Source organism: Meriones unguiculatus, chromosome 3 (genome assembly GCF_030254825.1).
Source record: "Meriones unguiculatus strain TT.TT164.6M chromosome 3, Bangor_MerUng_6.1, whole genome shotgun sequence".
Taxonomy (NCBI): domain Eukaryota; kingdom Metazoa; phylum Chordata; class Mammalia; order Rodentia; family Muridae; genus Meriones; species Meriones unguiculatus.
In genome coordinates this window covers 38,748,762-38,765,833 of record NC_083351.1, presented here as the reverse complement: position 1 = coordinate 38,765,833, position 17,072 = coordinate 38,748,762, and the positions used below count along the sequence as shown (strand labels likewise).

The following is a 17,072-nucleotide window of genomic DNA, read 5'->3' as shown; positions in this document are numbered from 1 at the left end:
TCTGTTTATTTTCACCGTGCTCCTGCTTTTAAACCACAAGGGAAGCCTTTTCCAGAAACACTTTCTGATTGCTTTTCCTTTGGGGAGCGACCAAGTTCATTGTGTGTGGTGGTCTATGAGGTAACCTCTCATGCTATTACAACAGGGCTTTTTACTTTGAGTTGCTTGGATGATGTGTGATTTGGACCTCTTAGATTCATGTGTTTGAATGCTTGGCCATAGGAATGGAACTATTAGGAGGTGTGGCCTAAGAGGCCACCTCTAAGAAGAGGAGGTGTGTCACTATGGAGGTGGGGCTCTGAGGTCTTAAATGCTCGAGCCATGCCCAGTGTCAAATTTGTCCAGTTTCAGAGGTAGAGGTAGAGAAATCTCTATGAGTTCAAGGCCAGCCTGGTCTTCAAAGCCAGTCTAGGACAGCTAAGGCTACAAAGAGAAACCCTGTCTCAAAAAAAAAAACCAACCAACCAAACAAACAAATAAACAAATAACAAAGACAAAAAAATTGTTTAGAGTTCAAGTAAATGTAAACTTTAACCAACACAGTTTTTTTCTATTTTTCAGACTGAATCAAAAATAGCATCTGAAGAGAAACTTAACAGCATTGTGACAAGATTTCAAACCTGAGTGATGTCATCAATTAGCTATGTGACATGCTTAAGTTACTTAAGTGCTCCTATCAATAGGCTGTACATTGTTGTATAATACCTAAACCATATAATAACCATGAGAAATTTAGAGTTGTATAAATATATATATAATTTTTGGCTTAAAGTCAATGATAAATATGCATAAATACAGCATTTTAACGAAAGTGGTGAAAAAGCTGCTTGTATCATTCTTGGATTTTAAAATTATGAGTCACAGAATGCCTAAGAAATTCCTGTCCTTCTCTTGATTTTGTGTTTCTTTGTCCTCATTTGCTTAACTCCTGCCCTAGCACCATTTATTATTTCCCCATGCCCTCTTGGATGTGTTTATCACTCTCTCCAGTCTGAAGTATTCCTTCCACGATCGCTATAGGACTTCTTGATGGTCACACATGTCCTTAAGTATGCTTTTATCATGGAAATTTTTTCTTTCTTCTCCAACAGGGATTATGAATTTTGAAAAATGTATACCCCTGTGTAACCCACAGCCCGGTCAGAGAATAGGTAATTTCCACTACCCCTGAAGGGTCTCTGGTGCCACTTTAGGTCACTTTTTTTTAAATCATCCCTCACTCTCTAAAGACTAGTTTTTTCTAATCTTGAAATTCATATAAACAGAATAATATAATTTAATTTGTATGGATATTTTACCTGTATATATGTCTGTGTACATGTGTGCCTGTTGCCTACAGACGTCAGAAAAGGGTGTCAGATTCCCTGGGGCTGGAGTTAAAGACAGTTGTGAGCTGAATAGGTGATGGGACTTGAACAAGTACTTTGAACTAATGAGCCATCTCTTCAATCCCAGGAAAGTTATATTCTTAAAAATATTTTTTAGGGGTTACCAACCCAGACTAATACATCTGGCAAAATATCAGTCATAATTGGAGGAGAAAGAAAAACTTTCCATGATAAAAGCATACTTAAGGACATGTGTGACCGTCAAGAAGTCCTATAGCAATTCTCAGGGAATACTTCAGACTGGAGAGAGTGATAAACACATCCAAGAGGGCATGGGGAAATAATAAATGGTGCTAGGGCAGGAGTTAAGCAAATGAGGACAAAGAAACACACAATCAAGAGAAGGACAGGAATTAATACGCAACTTTCTTAATAACCCTGCAATGGTCTTACTCCTATGACCAAATGTCACAGACTAGCATAATGGGTTAGAAATCAGGGCACTTTGTTTTGCTGCCTCTAAGAAACATACCTCATGAAATGGGACAAGTCATTCAAAGCAGATAGAACTAGGAAACAAACCGACATCACTAGTCTATTAACTGACAAAGTATACTTCAAAACAAAACTACTCGGAAGAAATAAAGATACTTTATACTACCTAAAGGAACAATTGATTAACAACAGTATAATTCTAAACATGTACTTGCTGGGATGGAGAAATGGCCCAGTAATTAAGGGTACTGGCTGCTCTTCCAGTGGACCCGGGTTCAATTCCAAGCACCCACATGGCAGCTCATCACTGTCTGTAACTCCAGCTCCAGTGACCTGACGCCTTCACACAGATACACAGGCAGGCAAAACACCAATGCATATAAAATAAAAAGTTAAAAATTAAACATATACATGCTTAGCAGGGCACACTGGAGCACACCTGTAATCCCAGCACTCAGGGAGGCAGAGGCATGTGGATCTCTGTGAGTTCGGGGCCAGCCTGGTCTACAAAGCACATCCAGGACAGACAAGGCTACACAAGAGAAACCCTGTCTCAGAAAACAAAACAAAACAAAACAACCCTCCCCCCAAAACAGGAGGCCCAATTTCATAAAACAAATAGATCAACACACTTTAACTCCAACACATTAATTAGTGGGTGATTCCAATACCTTACTCTCACCAATAGGCAGATCATTTGGACAAAAATGATCAGAGAAGCACTGGGGTTAAATGTTGTCATAGATTAAATAGCCCAGTGAGCCTGAACAGTCTACTCTCTGTTTGTGATATCACAATTATTTCAAAAATTTGTTGTAAATTGCTATTTGTAACTTTGCCTCTTTTAAAATTAAGCATCACATTTAATTTTCCCAAGGCAGAGATCACATCCAGAGCCTTTCAGGCAAGTACTCTGCCACTAAATTACATACCCACCCCATTTAATTCCTTTAACCTTGTGAAACGTATCTGATTTTTCTTTAATGTGTTCTAGGCTTGCCGTTAAAAAAAAAAAAATCTCTAAAACCTCTTAAATTATGTGGGGTTGTATAATTCTTCCCTAGTGCATTCGCCCTTTTATGCCATTGCTTAAACTTTTATAGTGTTGAAGTGCTGATCATTAAGCTATGCCCCATCCGCTTCAAAGCTACCTGTCTATATTCTGCTTTGAGATGCTGGGTCTGGGAATTCACAAACCACTCTCACTTTTTTCTTTGCTCTTTGGCTCCTGCTGGTATCTGCCCATGAGGCCTGGAGTGTGGGAACAAAGGAAGAGGAGGGAAGGGACTGGCTTTTTTGCTTTGGTTCCTTTGGTGACCATCACATGAGTACAGGCAATGGCTACCAGGTGGCTGCTCCATTCTGACACTGCCCTTGATTGCAGTTTGCAGGCTTTCCACCTCTTTCGGAGTACTGTCGCAAAAGCACCTGAGTCACAGTAGCCAGCTGGGACCCAACATGTCCATGTGTGCCTTGCCGAGTGGCTTCTGTCCCTAAACACTCACATTTTATCTTCCCTTACTCTGTCCATTTGTTGTCTTTGCTCTGGGGAAGTAGCTGCTTCCTGTAGTTGTTACTTGCCCTTCTTTCCATTTTTGATATTTCTGTTTGTATTTTCCTTCGGAGGATTTCTCTTTATGTAGCCCAGGCAGTATCTTTGAACCTGTGGGACACTAGATTAATGATCAGCAATTCAACTCGACGAAAAGTAAAAATGTAAGCTAGGATTTTGTGATGCTTCTGAGCATAAACAGTAGGTTGCTTAGATATTGTAGTGGTGTAGAGATGCAGACCTTGGTGGCTGTACAGGTGGAATTGTGTCGCCCTGAAGGATATTTTGACACTCTGACTCCCAGGTTCCTCAGATTGTGGTGATTTGAAAATGAGGTCTTCCTAAGGATGGTCAAGTTAAGATAAGGCCACTGGGGCGCGCCCAATCCTAAGCAATTGGTAGAGTCCTTATGAGAGACTAGGAGCTAGGCATCCTCCCTGGTAGACAGAAGGGCCATAATGATGTACTAAAGGTGATCGATCAGTTTCCAAGAGGGCCAGCTTGTTCCTCACCCTCCTGACTTGAGATGAAAGCCTGGCAGCTTAAAACAAAGGCCTTGTCAGCTTTGTCTCCTACCAGCAGGACCCCTGCTGATGGACAGGCTCAAAAAGTTTAAGGCCTGTTCAGGACGTGTCAAACAACAGTCTGGGCCAATTGACCATCGACCACTCTAGCTTTCTTCAAACTGACCAATGCTAAACACTTGAGAGGACCCCCAGCCCTTGAGAAGAGACCCTTTACAGAGTGTCCTTTCTCTCTCTGTGTCTGCTGCGTGTGTGGCTCCTCACCCCCAATAAACATATTTTTCAACTGTGGATTCTGTCTGCAGTGCTTCAGATTTGTCCTGTCTTTTGACTCTTTAAGTGCAGAGAAAAATGAACCCACCAAGACCCCCAGACTGTATCATTTCAAAGACCCCCTAGTTTGAATTATTTGAGAAAATAGGAAACTTGAACACACACACACACACACACATGCCCAGAGGGTAGATGATATACACAAACACAGAGAAGAGTACCTGCAATGAATATCTGAAGCTCCCAGAATCAAGGAGTGGCACTGGACAGATTCCCCCTCTTCATCTCCAGAGGAATCACTGCTGCTAATGTCTTGATTTCAGATGTCTCTGGTCTCCAGAACTGAGGGCCAATATATTCCTATTATTTCAGCCAATTTGTTTTATAACAGCCACAGGAAATTAATACTTTGTGTGGCCAATTAGAGTTTTGGGAATGGAGTCCCCCATATATCCTATAATGCCTCTTCACTGTAAATTGTCCTAGGTCAAGGATCTTGCTAATTAGTGTTTGTTATGTATCAAAGATCTCCAAGCAGACATTCTTTGTAATTGCAGAATTCCTCACTTAAGAGTTGAGAAATTCAGTCTTTTTGCTCATAGTCTTTATGTTTTAAAGTTGAGACAATTCACTAGCAACCGGTTCATAACTCTTTTGTTTGTCACACACAGTTATAAAAACCAGGGATTTGTACGTGTTTGGCAATTGTGTTAGTTACTTTTCACTATGACAAAAATAACCTGAGACAAACAACTTAAAGAAGGAAAATTTCACTCTGGTTCATGGTTTCATAGATTTCACCCGATGGCCAACTGGCTCTGCTGTTTTGGACCTATGATGGGTGGGAAAGACAGGCTCACTTCATAGTGACTAGAAGGAGAGAGAGAGAGAGAGAGAGAAAGAGAGAGAGAGGACAAGATACACCTTTCAATGTCATACTCCCAGACCAGGAACGTCCTTTTTCCCCCAACCAGAAACCAGAACTACTTCCTATTGCCCATTCAGTCTGAACCTCCTAATGATAAGCTAATTAATTCACCAATGAAGTTAGTGCCAATCACCTCTTAATCGTGTCTCTAGCTGGGGGACCAACTTCAAATCCAAAGGACAGTACCTGTGTTCAAAGACTAGATTTCTTATAGACATCTCTGGGGTTTTAGTTTTGTCTGAAAATGGGAAGATTAGCATCCCTTCAGGGTAAGTACTGGCTTATGTTCAAGAGTGGTTGCTTTCTTTTCCTGCACCGTTAATATCTATATCAGCTGCACACATAGCCACCAGGCCTACTTTTACCTGTAATCTTTGTCCTACAGCAAAAGAGGAAACAATGAGAACTACTGAGACATTATTAAGTAGAAAGTGTTTCATGGACATTTCCTGAGGGCCCTCTATTTACCATCCACTGCTTTAGAATACAGTGGCAACAAAACAGCTATCACATGGAGCATACAGTTTAGTGGTAAGTGAAGGAGGACAGGTAGTAAATGGTAAGCAAATCATTAGGGCATTAGAAGGTGGTTCGCCCTGAAAAAGAGAAACGTTGAGCAGAGGAGGGCAATGTCTAGATCTAGGACAGCATGGTGTGATTTTAACTCAGGCGATCAGGATAGACATGCCTGAGAAGATGCTTGAGCAAATTCCAGCGAGGGGAGCTTGTCCAGAGGATTTACCGGGTCATGTGTTTCAGGCAGATAAAAATATAAAGCAAAGGTCTAACTCAAAAGGCAAAGGGTACACATCTCATGTATTTAAGGAAAGCAAACAAGTAAGGGTCACAGGCTCAGAGAGAAGAGGACGAATAGTCAAACAGTGCTCAGAGGCTGACTCTCCCAAAATGGCAGGACTTGAGAATGTCAGAACGACTCTAGATTTTGGTGTGGATGACATGGGGAAGTACTGAAGAGTTTTATGTGTGAGAGTGACATGACTTGCCATATATTTCAAATTGGCCTCAGAGCTGCTCTGCAAATGTTAGTTTGTATGAGGTAAGGCAGTCAAAGATGGTAGAGAAACCTGTTTCCAGGCTCTTTGCTGTGGTCAGGAGGGGATGCGGACCTTGCTGGTAGCTAGTGATAAATGAGATGGTGATAAATGGTGGACATCAGAGCCAAAAGGCTCTTCTCACCATAAGTGATAGAAAGAAGACAGCACCAAACCGTTAAGGTTTGGCTTGGGAAACTGGCAGGATGGAATTGCTATTTAAAGTGAAGAGGCTGGAGGAAAAGGTTTCAGGAGGGATGCCTGGAGTTGGCTTTGAGGCCATGTTAATCTTGAGAATAGATACTCATTGCAAAGCTGAAGGAAGTTAGGAATAAACTGGTAACATTCTGGAACTAACGAGACATGTCTAGATGGCAGTAGGTCTTTATACGTTTTTCTGGCTTTATAATTTTACATACCATATAATGTCATTAGCTCCCAAGGCAGGTCCTGGGGAGGAGGAGGCCTGTGTGGTGGGCTTTTGTGATTTATTCTTTACTAATTATCATAGAGTAGGTGTGGTTTTAATTTCAGTGCTTGGGTTTCCTAAATTTAGATATTGATTTATTCCTACCTAGTATATTGAGGCTCAATATAAGGTACAAGGCTTTACTAGGTCTTAGCTCTCAATATGGAACTCGAGGCCAACACATCTGTATGCTTCTTCTTATACATGACTTAAGTCAATCTTTGGAGAGTCTTGTTTTCAAAGGTTCTACCCTCTTCACATCTTCTTTGTGGGCATTTTAATATCTCAAATCTAAGCCCACTTACTTTCTTTTTTTTTAAAACATTTTTTTTTTATATTAATCACAGGTTATTTACTTTGTATCCCAGCCGTAGCCCCTCCCAATCCTACCCTCCCTCCCTTATCTCCTTCCAATCCTACCCTGCCTCCCTCCCTCATCTCCTCCCTGCCCCCTTCCAAGTCCACTGATAGGGGAGGACCTCCTCCCCTTCCATCTGACCCTAGCTTATCAGGTATCTTCAGGACTGGCTGCCATATCCTCCTCTGTGGCCTAGCAAGGCTACTCCTCCCTGGGCTGGGAGGGGGAGTCAAAGAGCGAGCCATTGAGTGCTTGTCAGAAATAGTTCCTGTTCCCCTTACTAGAAAAACCCACTTGGATACTGAACTACCATGGGCTATATCCGAGCAGGGGTTCTAGGTTATATCCATACATGGTCCTTGGTTGGAGAAACAGTCTCATAAAAGACCCCTGTGCCCTGATATATTTGGTCCTTGTGGAGCTCCTATCCTCTCCAGGTCATACTAACTCCCCTTCTTTCATATGATTCCCTGCACTCGAGTAGTAGCAGTTGATTCTATGCTGAAAATGTATCAGGGAAACCCTGTACTACCCTACAGGGTTTCTGGGCCCGCCACTAGGTATAGTTTGTAACCTCCTAAGCATTATATCTTAGCCCAGGTTACCCTTCCCAGATATGCTATCTTTGCTGTCCGAAACTTTTTCCTTCCTTCCTCAGTTAAGTTCAGATTATACTTTTCTCTGATTTTAGCTCCAGGTCTGAAGAACCACGGTCCTTGGAGAGAAGACCGCCTTTCAAACAGTTGTAAACAGCCAACATCGTCCAACCTTGGGATGCTGGAAAATCTGACTGGGCTTGCTGGGCCCTAGACCCTCCTCTCACTCCCCTGCTTCCGGCGCAGCCCCTCTCGGAGGGGCGTGGCGTGCTGATCTGGACCCGCCCTCCGGCTGCGCGCGGCGGCGGCCGGCGGTCACGTGAGCGCGGCGAGGGAGGGGCGCTACTTCCGGGCGGCGGAAGGAGACGCGGCCGCGTGAGGACGAGGCGGTTTGAAAACACGCTGAGAGCGAGCGAAAAGCCTGCGGCCGGCGGTACGCGGCGTGGTCCCTCGGGGCTTGGCGCTCGCTCGCTCTCCGCCTTGTCTCCGCGGCCCGGATCCGTCCGGGCTCTCAGGTGAGCGGCGTCCGTCGATCCTGCCCGGCCCCCTGGGGCGCGGACCTGCGCGGCCCAGGCGGCGGGGCGTCTGAGGCGGCCCAGGGGGCCGGGTGGGCGGCCGGGGTCCCCGCTGTCCCCAGCGAGCCTGTGAGCTGGCCGAGGGGCTTCCCAAACGCCTCGAGCGGCCGCGCGTCGATTTGGGGCCCGGCAAGCGTTAGGCCGGCGTGTGGGGTCCAGGCCACAGGCTCAACACTCGACGTTCGCTGAGGGTTAAGAACCGTTTTCCTCCGGAAACAAACAAACAAACGGACAAAAACCACACAAACAGAAACGGGGTTTCCATTTTTTTTGTCGTGCGAGCTCGAAAACGGGTGGGCACATCTAGTCGCTGCGCATCTCTCCCCCACCCCACTTTGTCCATCCTCCCTTTTTGGCCCCTCGGATTTTAAAGAGCTCTTGAGGCGCAAGAGGTTGGAGATGAAATCATCATAGGCAAACTGCTGCTCTTTCTCCTTGGGATTTCTTTCTTTCTTTCTTTGGAGGGCGGGAGAAGTTGGAAATAAGGAAAGGTAATGAAGTGGCCGTAGGGCAAACTCCAAGTTGCGGTCTTCATGCTCTCAGGTTAGCACTAAGACTGACCTGCAGCAGGAATATTTGTCTGTGCTTGAGTTTTCAGGCGGTTGGAGCTCAGAGGCTGGAGTTGCTCCCTGGTACTCACTATCCACTACTGTGGAAGTGGGCTAGTCTAGTAGAGCTATTTGATTTCCTGTGTTATGAAAATCTTCAAGTGAAAATAACAACAGCTGCTAACTGGAATCCGAAAAACAGCTAGTAGAAAACTGTTAACCTGGGTGATTTGTAAATATCTGCCGAGATTTAAAAGTCAGTGAAGAGCTATTAGCCCTCATAATTTTCTTAGTAGATTCACTAGCGAGTGCTTAAAGTCAGGTGGCACAACTTGACATTCTTACTCAAAGTGGGGTGTGATGTAGACTGCAAGAGGCCCATCACATGTGGAAGAGTGCCCAGAGGATAATGTGAGATGTCACAGTTTCCTCTGTGTTGCTGTTACTTTTATCTTTGGAAACACTACTGAAAAAATTGGAAGAAAAGCTCAGAGTGCGGTTGCTTAAGAGATTAAAAACCAGTTTTGTATTAAAAGTGCCCCCCCCGTACTTGTCAGTTTGTGAGGCTTGAATGATTGGTATGTGTTGGTCCTGAGACTAACGTAATCATGTTGTGCTTGAAGCATATGTATTTTAACAGCTTATAACTGATTATGGATGAACAAGGCATTGACTCTGTTGGAAAAGAACTGTGCCTTGCCTTATAGACAAACATTAGGAAATGTGTTTGGATAAGAATCATACTGATTCTAGAAAGAGGTTAAAAAAATTGAGATGACATTTTGCTGTATTGACCAGGTTCCTCAAGTAACTGTGCTCAAGCAATCTTCTTGCCTCTGTCCAGGAAGTGTGCCATAGGCACATGTACCGTGCTCCCTTTAAAAATCGGCTTAACCTCTCGTGCGAGCAACATCAACTTAAGGAGTCCTACAAATCCCACATCAGTGAACTTGGAGATGATGTCGTAGCTGAATTCGTTCCTTCAGCACTGTAAACTTTTAGTTTTTATTTTTTAACTCCATGTGCAGCATTGGGATTTTATGACATGGGCTAATAATTATGTTAGACCAGAAGTAGTTTTATTTATTACAGAGGTGTTCAACTGCGTATGTAGTGGAAGACAGAATTATTTTTGAAGCATGTGAAAGAAGCTTCAAGAACTGAACAGGTTCCAGTTGGAAGTAACTATTTTTTTTTTTTTTTTAATTTGAAGTTCACTCATGGGGCAGATACAGCCAGAAAGCGTTGTTGGAGCCATGTTAGTTCTTGCCATGTCAGAGTTAAGTGGATCGTTTGTAAAGAATAAAGCAATGAAAGCTCTTTATCTTTGTCACATCGGTATTTAGAAAGCTGTCTGCTGACCATTGTCAGGGGGTCAAGAAGGAGACACTGTAGAGACCAAAAAAGAAGAAAAAAATCATTCACCACTGAGAAACTGTCCAGGGTAGAAGTAAGGGCTTTTTACAGCTAGTGACTTTGGCGTGGGTAGGAAGCATGCAGATTAAAAGAGTGGCTAAAAAACAAAATAGGAATGGAAGTTGAAAGAGTAGTAGAGTGGATGGAGAAGGGTGCAAGGTGCTATGGTCATGCCTGAGTTACTCAGCGTAGTGGCCCAGCTAGTCTTTTTCTTAAATTGCATTTCTTTTTAAGTTGTTGCTTACCTTTCAGGGGGCGTGGAGAGGGTGTGTGCTCCTTTTTGTTTATGGCTAGCTGAAGTTAGGTTCACAATGCTTGAGCCTTCATTTCTATCCTTATCAGGCTTACTCCTACTGACCGTATCTGGCTTTCCTTGCTCATAAGATGCTCAATCCTCCCTCTTGCCCTCTTGACCCTACCTGTTTTTTGTCGTTGTTGTTTGGTTTGTAGCATCCAGCTTTGATTCATGAATCTTCCTAGTTATCTCCTGCATTGAGTAATAACATTTTTTTTTCTTCAGACTTTGTTAGATTCTGGGTGCTATGAGCTTCTAACAGATACCTGTCATGTGTGTTCCAAAGAAGAAACCACTTCAGGTTTCTGTCCAGCGCATTGACAGTTTGATATAGCTCAGAAAACCTGACAAAAGTTCTTTAACAAGATTCTTCCCTTTTTGTTAATGACTCTTGATGGCCATGATTCATAGTGATATATGAGATGTTAGAGTAATATAAACAGTGGAAAACATTTTTATTCTTTTATCACTTCTCCTTGATTTAATCCATTGTTTTCCATTCTTTCTGACAGCACTCAAGAATGACCAAAAAGAGGAAACGCCAAGATGATTTTCAGAAAGTAAAACTGAAAGTTGGTAAAAAGAAGCCCAAGTTAGAAAATGCTACGGCTACAAACTTTAAGACCAAGGCTATACATTTGCCTGAACAACTTAAAGAGGATAGAACACTTCCAACCAACAATAGAAAACTTAACATAAAGGTAAACTGTAAATCACTTTTTTTTTTTTGATAATGAGATTTTTTCTTTCACATCTTGTAGAATGTTATATTTATGTGAAAAGCTGTTTATCTCTTCAGTAAATGATTTGCCTTACATCCATATGGTATGTTGTTAGATGATGTTTGGGTTTCATATGTTACCATTATCTGATCTTGAAATTGTCCTTCCTACTTCAGAAAGTTTTACCTAAGTAAGTGTGCAGTGATTGCTCCATAGTAAATTTTTTTTTTTGATGATATATGTCATCTGGAAGTAGTTCTTACATTTACTTCATTTTTGTCAAGTTCTTGATGGATAGTTTTCCTTTAGAGCTGATAAAGATAAGAAATTGTGGGTAGTTGTTTTTTAACTAATTGTAACACATAGCTCATTATTGATCTGTAGTAACGAGTAAGTATCCCTTTTGTTTACCTGAAAGTGATTCGTAGCATAGTTTTAGATAAAATGTTTACCTAAAAGTGATAACAGTAATATCCATACCTAAAATCTGTGTTTGTGTTATAGGATTTGCTGTCACAGATGCATCACTATAATGCCGGTGTTAAACAAAGTGCTCTTGTCGGACTTAAAGACCTTTTCTCTCAGTACCCATTTATAATTGATGCACACCTTTCAAACATAATAAGTGAGGTGACTGCTGTGTTTACAGATAGAGATGCTAATGTACGGTTAGCAGCAGTTCAGCTGCTTCAATTCCTGGCCCCCAAAATACGACCTGAACAAATTTCTCCATTTTTTCCTTTGGTAAGTGCCCATCTCTCTAGTGCCATGACTCACATTACTGAAGCAATTCAGGAGGACTCTTTGAAAGTTTTGGACGTTCTGCTGGAGCATTACCCTGCTCTCATTACTGCCCGTAGCAATATATTGCTTAAGAATTTTGTAGAGCTCATTTCTCATCAGCAGCTGTCCAAAGGACTGCTAAATAGAGACAGGTCTCAGCCCTGGATACTTTCTGTAAACCCTAATCGGAGAGTCACTTCTCAGCAATGGAGGCTCAAAGTCTTAGCAAGACTCAGTAAATTCCTTCAGGCCTTGGCAGATGGATCCAGTAGGTTGAGAGAAAGTGAAGGACTTCAGGAACAAAAAGAAACTCCCCATGCCACTAGCAACTCCATTTTTATCAACTGGAAGGATCATGCCAACGACCAGCAACAGATCCAGGTTTATGAAAATGGGGGTTCACAGCCAAATGTCAGTTCACAGTTCAGGCTACGGTAAGGATTTCAGTTATGTCCACACTCAGTTTTCCTGTATTGAATTTTAACTACTGACCATTAATGGTTAATGGCGGGAAGACATAATTTTTGTCTTTCATGATTTCATGTAGTTATTAATAATGATTAGATGACTCCCAATGGCAGGAGTCATTTGCAAGTATGTTTTTATTTGTATCAAAAGCTTAATTAGAATTAAAACGTAAAAATTTCTGTTGGCTTTGCCATTTTAGTATTTTGTTTTTCTTACCAGTTTTGATCAGTGTAATTGATAGTTCATGGTGCTTCATTTTACTGTATTTTATCTTTAAATTAAGCAGGGGACTACATTTTGTAATCATTAACTTTTTTTTATTCTTACCTTTCCTTATTAGGTACTTGGTGGGAACACTAGGTGCTGTGGATGAAGACCTATCGTCCCCTGAAAATCTGAAAGGATTCATTGAGATAATAATTCCATTGCTAATTGAATGCTGGATTGAAGCTTTACCTCCACAACTGTCTGCTTCTGTTGGACATGGTGTAGAGCGAGAGCCGCTACAGGTTATGCAGCAAGTCCTGAATGTTATTTCCCTGTTGTGGAAACTCTCAAAGCTGCAGGATGAAACCCATACGTTGGTGAGAGCTAATGAGTTCTTTATTATTTCATTAGTAATGCCTTTCATCATAATTAGATTAGAAATTGGCTTATACTACAGATTGAACATGTGTTCTCCAAAGACTGTCCACAGTTTAATGGTAAACTTGTTTTCTTTCTCTTTCTCTCTCTTTTTTTTTTGGTATAAAAGTGCAAATTAAAATAGTTTGTGGTGGGGTTAGAGAGAAAGCTCGGTGGTTAAGAGCACAGACACTGCTCTTTCTAGGATCCAGGTTCAATTCCCAGCACCGACATGGCAGCTCACAGCTGTCTATAACTTCAAGATCTCACACACTCACACAGAGATACATGCAGGCAAACACCAATGCTCATATGATAAAAATAAATTGTTAAAAATAGTTTCTGGCAAGTTTAACTAGATTTTAATATTTTTCAGTGAAATGGCATAACAAGTCATTTTTGTGAGGTTATTAGTTAGATATAATTATTTTTTCAGTGAAATGCATAACAGTTTGCTTATTGTATTTGTTTTATTGGAAATGATTTGCAGTAATATTAAAGTTACTGTGAAATATTAAAATGTAGGCCAGGTATTGTGGCATATGCCTACAATGCCAGCACTTGGGAGGCGGAGGCAGGCAGATCTTTCAGTTCAAGGTTGACCTAGGCTACATGGTTAGGTGTAGGCCAGCTGGAACTACAGTGATACTTTCTCAAAAAAAAAAAAAAAAGCCAGTATTGCTTATGGCAAATTGATTAGGAACATTCTGAAGATTTCTTATGGGATTGAGAAGTTGCTTAGTAAGTGGTTCCTTTTGTTTTGTGTTATCAAATGTAGCACTGGAATCTATACTGAAGTCATAGTGATGGTAATGGAATACGTTGTGTGTTTGTAGTGCAGGTAAGTAGGAACAAAGCTGTGAGATGAAGTTTGCAAAGTTTCATTGCTAGCACCCACAGGACACTTACAAGGAGCACTGCTTTAAAGCAGGAGACAACTGTTCTACAGAAGACTTCTTGCAAGGACTTTTGGCTAGATCCATGAGTCTTTTAAATAAAGTTGCCTGTATACACTGAGGAAGGCATGTCTTTTTTGTTTTCATTTTAGACTTTATTTTGAACTGTAGTTTAGGATGAGCCATTATGCTGTGTAAGGTAAAACTAAGGATAAAGAGTAATAATTTTGAAAAAAGCATTATGGATCTGTGCTAAGATATGTGCTTTAAGGGCTTGTTCTATTATTGCTAGCCCATCACTATCCACAGGGATGTTTTTAAATTGCTTTTATACTAGTATAGCATGTTATTGATTATACTTTTGAACTTGGCCTATGAGTGAGTCATTCTTCATGTTAGCAACAATAGTATTTTATGCTGGGAAAGCAGAAGCTTGGTTCTCAGCAATTTGTGGTGTAGGCTGACAGTAATGTATACAGCTTAGAAAAATAAGTATTTGTAATTTAATGGATCTACAGACAATTCTTGATTTAAAATTATGTGACTTGAAAATTTTCTGGTTTAGAATAGTGTTAAAACTTACTTGAACAATGACTTTTCACTTTTAGTCTGCCCTCGGATATGGTCTGTGAGGTATTACTACTTAACTGTAAAATAGCCTTTGTATCAGATACTGTTTTCAATGATAGGTTAGTACTATCAGTGTGAGTATATTTAAGGTAGGCTAGGCCAAATTCTGATATTTGGTTAATAAGGTCTATTAAAATACATTTCAATTTAAGGTATTTTCTGCTTAAAATGGGTTTATTAGGATGAAACTCACCAATCAATATTTTTATCTGAAAGACTAAGAAAAATGAAAGTTATGCTACTTAATATGGCTTTGAGGCTAGTATTTTCTTCACTTTTAATGCTTTTGTGGTATTTTTATTTAGAACTGGATACACAAAATAGACCGTTTGCAAATTCACTAATTATGCTAGTTTCTAGTTTTGAAATATAATAGATATTTAAAACAGTATGCTTTATCACTTTTATCATTACAGGGCTGTCTAGTAGCATTCAATTACATGGGCTACTTAAGTTTTTAAGACTATAGACTGTTGAAGAACAGACTACTAAATTGAGATACTGTGTAAAACTGATATAAATAGGGCCAGAGAGATGGTTCAGTGGTTAAAAATGCTAACTGCTCTTCCTCCTTAATATTTATTTAGTTTTATTTTATGTGTATAAGTGTTTCCCTGCATGGATGTGGATACATGTGCCTGGTAAGTGCAGAGAATAGGAGAACGCTTTGGGTTCCCTGTAACTGAAGTGTCAGGTGCTTGTGAGCCAGGAACTAAATCCAGGTTCTTCACTACTGAGCCATCTCTCCAGCCCTTTAAGTACATACTGCTGAGGCCATTAGTTTGGGTCCCTTGGCCTATGTTGGTGTGGGCCACAACTTCACTTCAGATACCTGTAACTCTAGCTCTAGGAAATTTAATGCCTTTGGCCTCATGGGTACCTGCACTCATGTGTATAAATTCACTCACAGACACCCACACATACATGTAATAAAGCAAATATTTTATTTGGTGGGGTGGTCAATTTGTATTGGAATAGTTTGTGTACATACTCATAGTCACACTTATATTTGTGCTATTAGAAATGGAACCCAGAGCCTTAGCTTTACTGCTGAACTAGCCTCAGCCCCCAAATAATTAAACACTTTGTTAGAGTATAATAACTTGGTAAGAAAGAGCTATTATCTTATAAGGAAGTATAAAGTTTCATCTGCAGAGTAACATTAAAAGGCATTTAATGTGTTGTACTTTACCATCCCCACTCTTACCCTCTTACTTACCTTCACTAGTAGAATAATAGAATGTTCTGTGACCTGCATAATGGTTTAATCTTTAGGAAGAAGGAAATGGCATTCCTTGACCTTTGAGCACAAATCACTAGGCATAGGCTGAATTTTAACTTTTTATTTTTGAAACTGTATATTTTTCTATTGATGAATTGTCATCTTGATTCAGTGTAGTCTTAGGAGTGCTGATTGCTTAGAACTATTGGAGCCTTTTCATGCATTTGGTTTACTAGTATTTATAACACAGTTTGGAAATTTCATTTGTGTTCAAATATTTTTTTATTATAATTTGAAGCTTTGGTCTTTGCTGCAGAAAAATCTCAAGGTACATTACATCAGAGTATAGCGAGTGAAGACATGAGTTTTTATTGGGGTTTCACATTTCTCATAGATAGTCTTTAATGTACACCTATTTTTAAGAATGCAAATGAGAAAATAATTTAACATATTTTTTCTTTTAGGGTCCTGTGTTGATAGTGTCAGGAACAGTGTTATAATCACTATAAATGTTTTGTAGTCTAGTTTTAGCAATATTTGTGGCAATATTTTAGTGCTTGCTTCTATTTTCTGTTTCATATTGTTATTTAATGAAAATCAGAATTTGAAACCAATAGGTTTTTTGTTTGTTTTTGTTTTTGTTTTTCGAGACAGGGTTTCTCTGTTTTAGACTTTGCTGTCTTGGACTTACTTTGTAGACCAGGCTGGCCTTCAACTCAAAAAGATCTGCCTGCCTCTGCCTTAGAGTGCTAGGATTACAGGCATGTGCCACTGTAACCACAGTTGCAGCCATGTTTTTTTCATATATGTACACAAAAAGGACCTGATTAAGTTCATTATAATTTAAAATTCAAGCCTGGTATGGTGGGATATGCCTATAGTTGCAATATCTTAGGTTTTCTATTGTTGTGATAATAACTCCATCACACACAAAAAAAGTGACTTGGGGAGGAAAGGATTTATTTTGCTTATAGTTCTGAGTATGCATTGGAGGACTTCAGGACAGCAACTTAAACAGGGCAGGAACCTGGAGGTAAGAGCTGATGCAGAGGCCCTGGAGGAGTGATGGCTTATGCCTTGCTCAGCCTGATTTCTTATAGAATCAGGACCACCTGCTCAAGGGTAGCACCATCCACAATAGTCTGGGCCCTCCCACAACAACCACTATTTTAAAAAAATGTCCTCCAGGCTTGCCTATAGCCTGAACTTACAGATGCTTATACAGCTCAGTGGATAAAGTGATTGCTGCCTAGGCCTGAATGATCTTGAGTTTGATGTCAGCACCCATGTAAAGGCTGGGCATTGTGACACATGCACT

At 40.7% G+C, this 17,072-nt stretch overlaps 1 protein-coding gene across 3 annotated transcripts in view; it reads left to right on the top strand.

Annotated features, from left to right (window-relative positions):
* Nucleotides 1-7,893: 7,893 nt before the first annotated feature.
* The window catches only part of Tex10 (testis expressed 10), a 32,840-nt gene continuing 23,661 nt past the window's right edge, over nucleotides 7,894-17,072 (top strand). Inside the window, exons 1-4 of one of the 3 annotated variants that reach the window (XM_021654109.2) lie at nucleotides 7,894-8,090; nucleotides 10,922-11,110; nucleotides 11,636-12,348; nucleotides 12,723-12,966. In XM_021654109.2, the coding sequence (XP_021509784.1) occupies nucleotides 10,931-11,110; nucleotides 11,636-12,348; nucleotides 12,723-12,966 (1,137 nt within the window). In that variant the 5' untranslated portion in view covers nucleotides 7,894-8,090; nucleotides 10,922-10,930. Of the gene's footprint in view, nucleotides 8,091-10,921; nucleotides 11,111-11,635; nucleotides 12,349-12,722; nucleotides 12,967-17,072 lie in introns of those variants that run through there. The other 2 variants (XR_009590694.1, XM_060379891.1) reach the window with 2 other exon arrangements.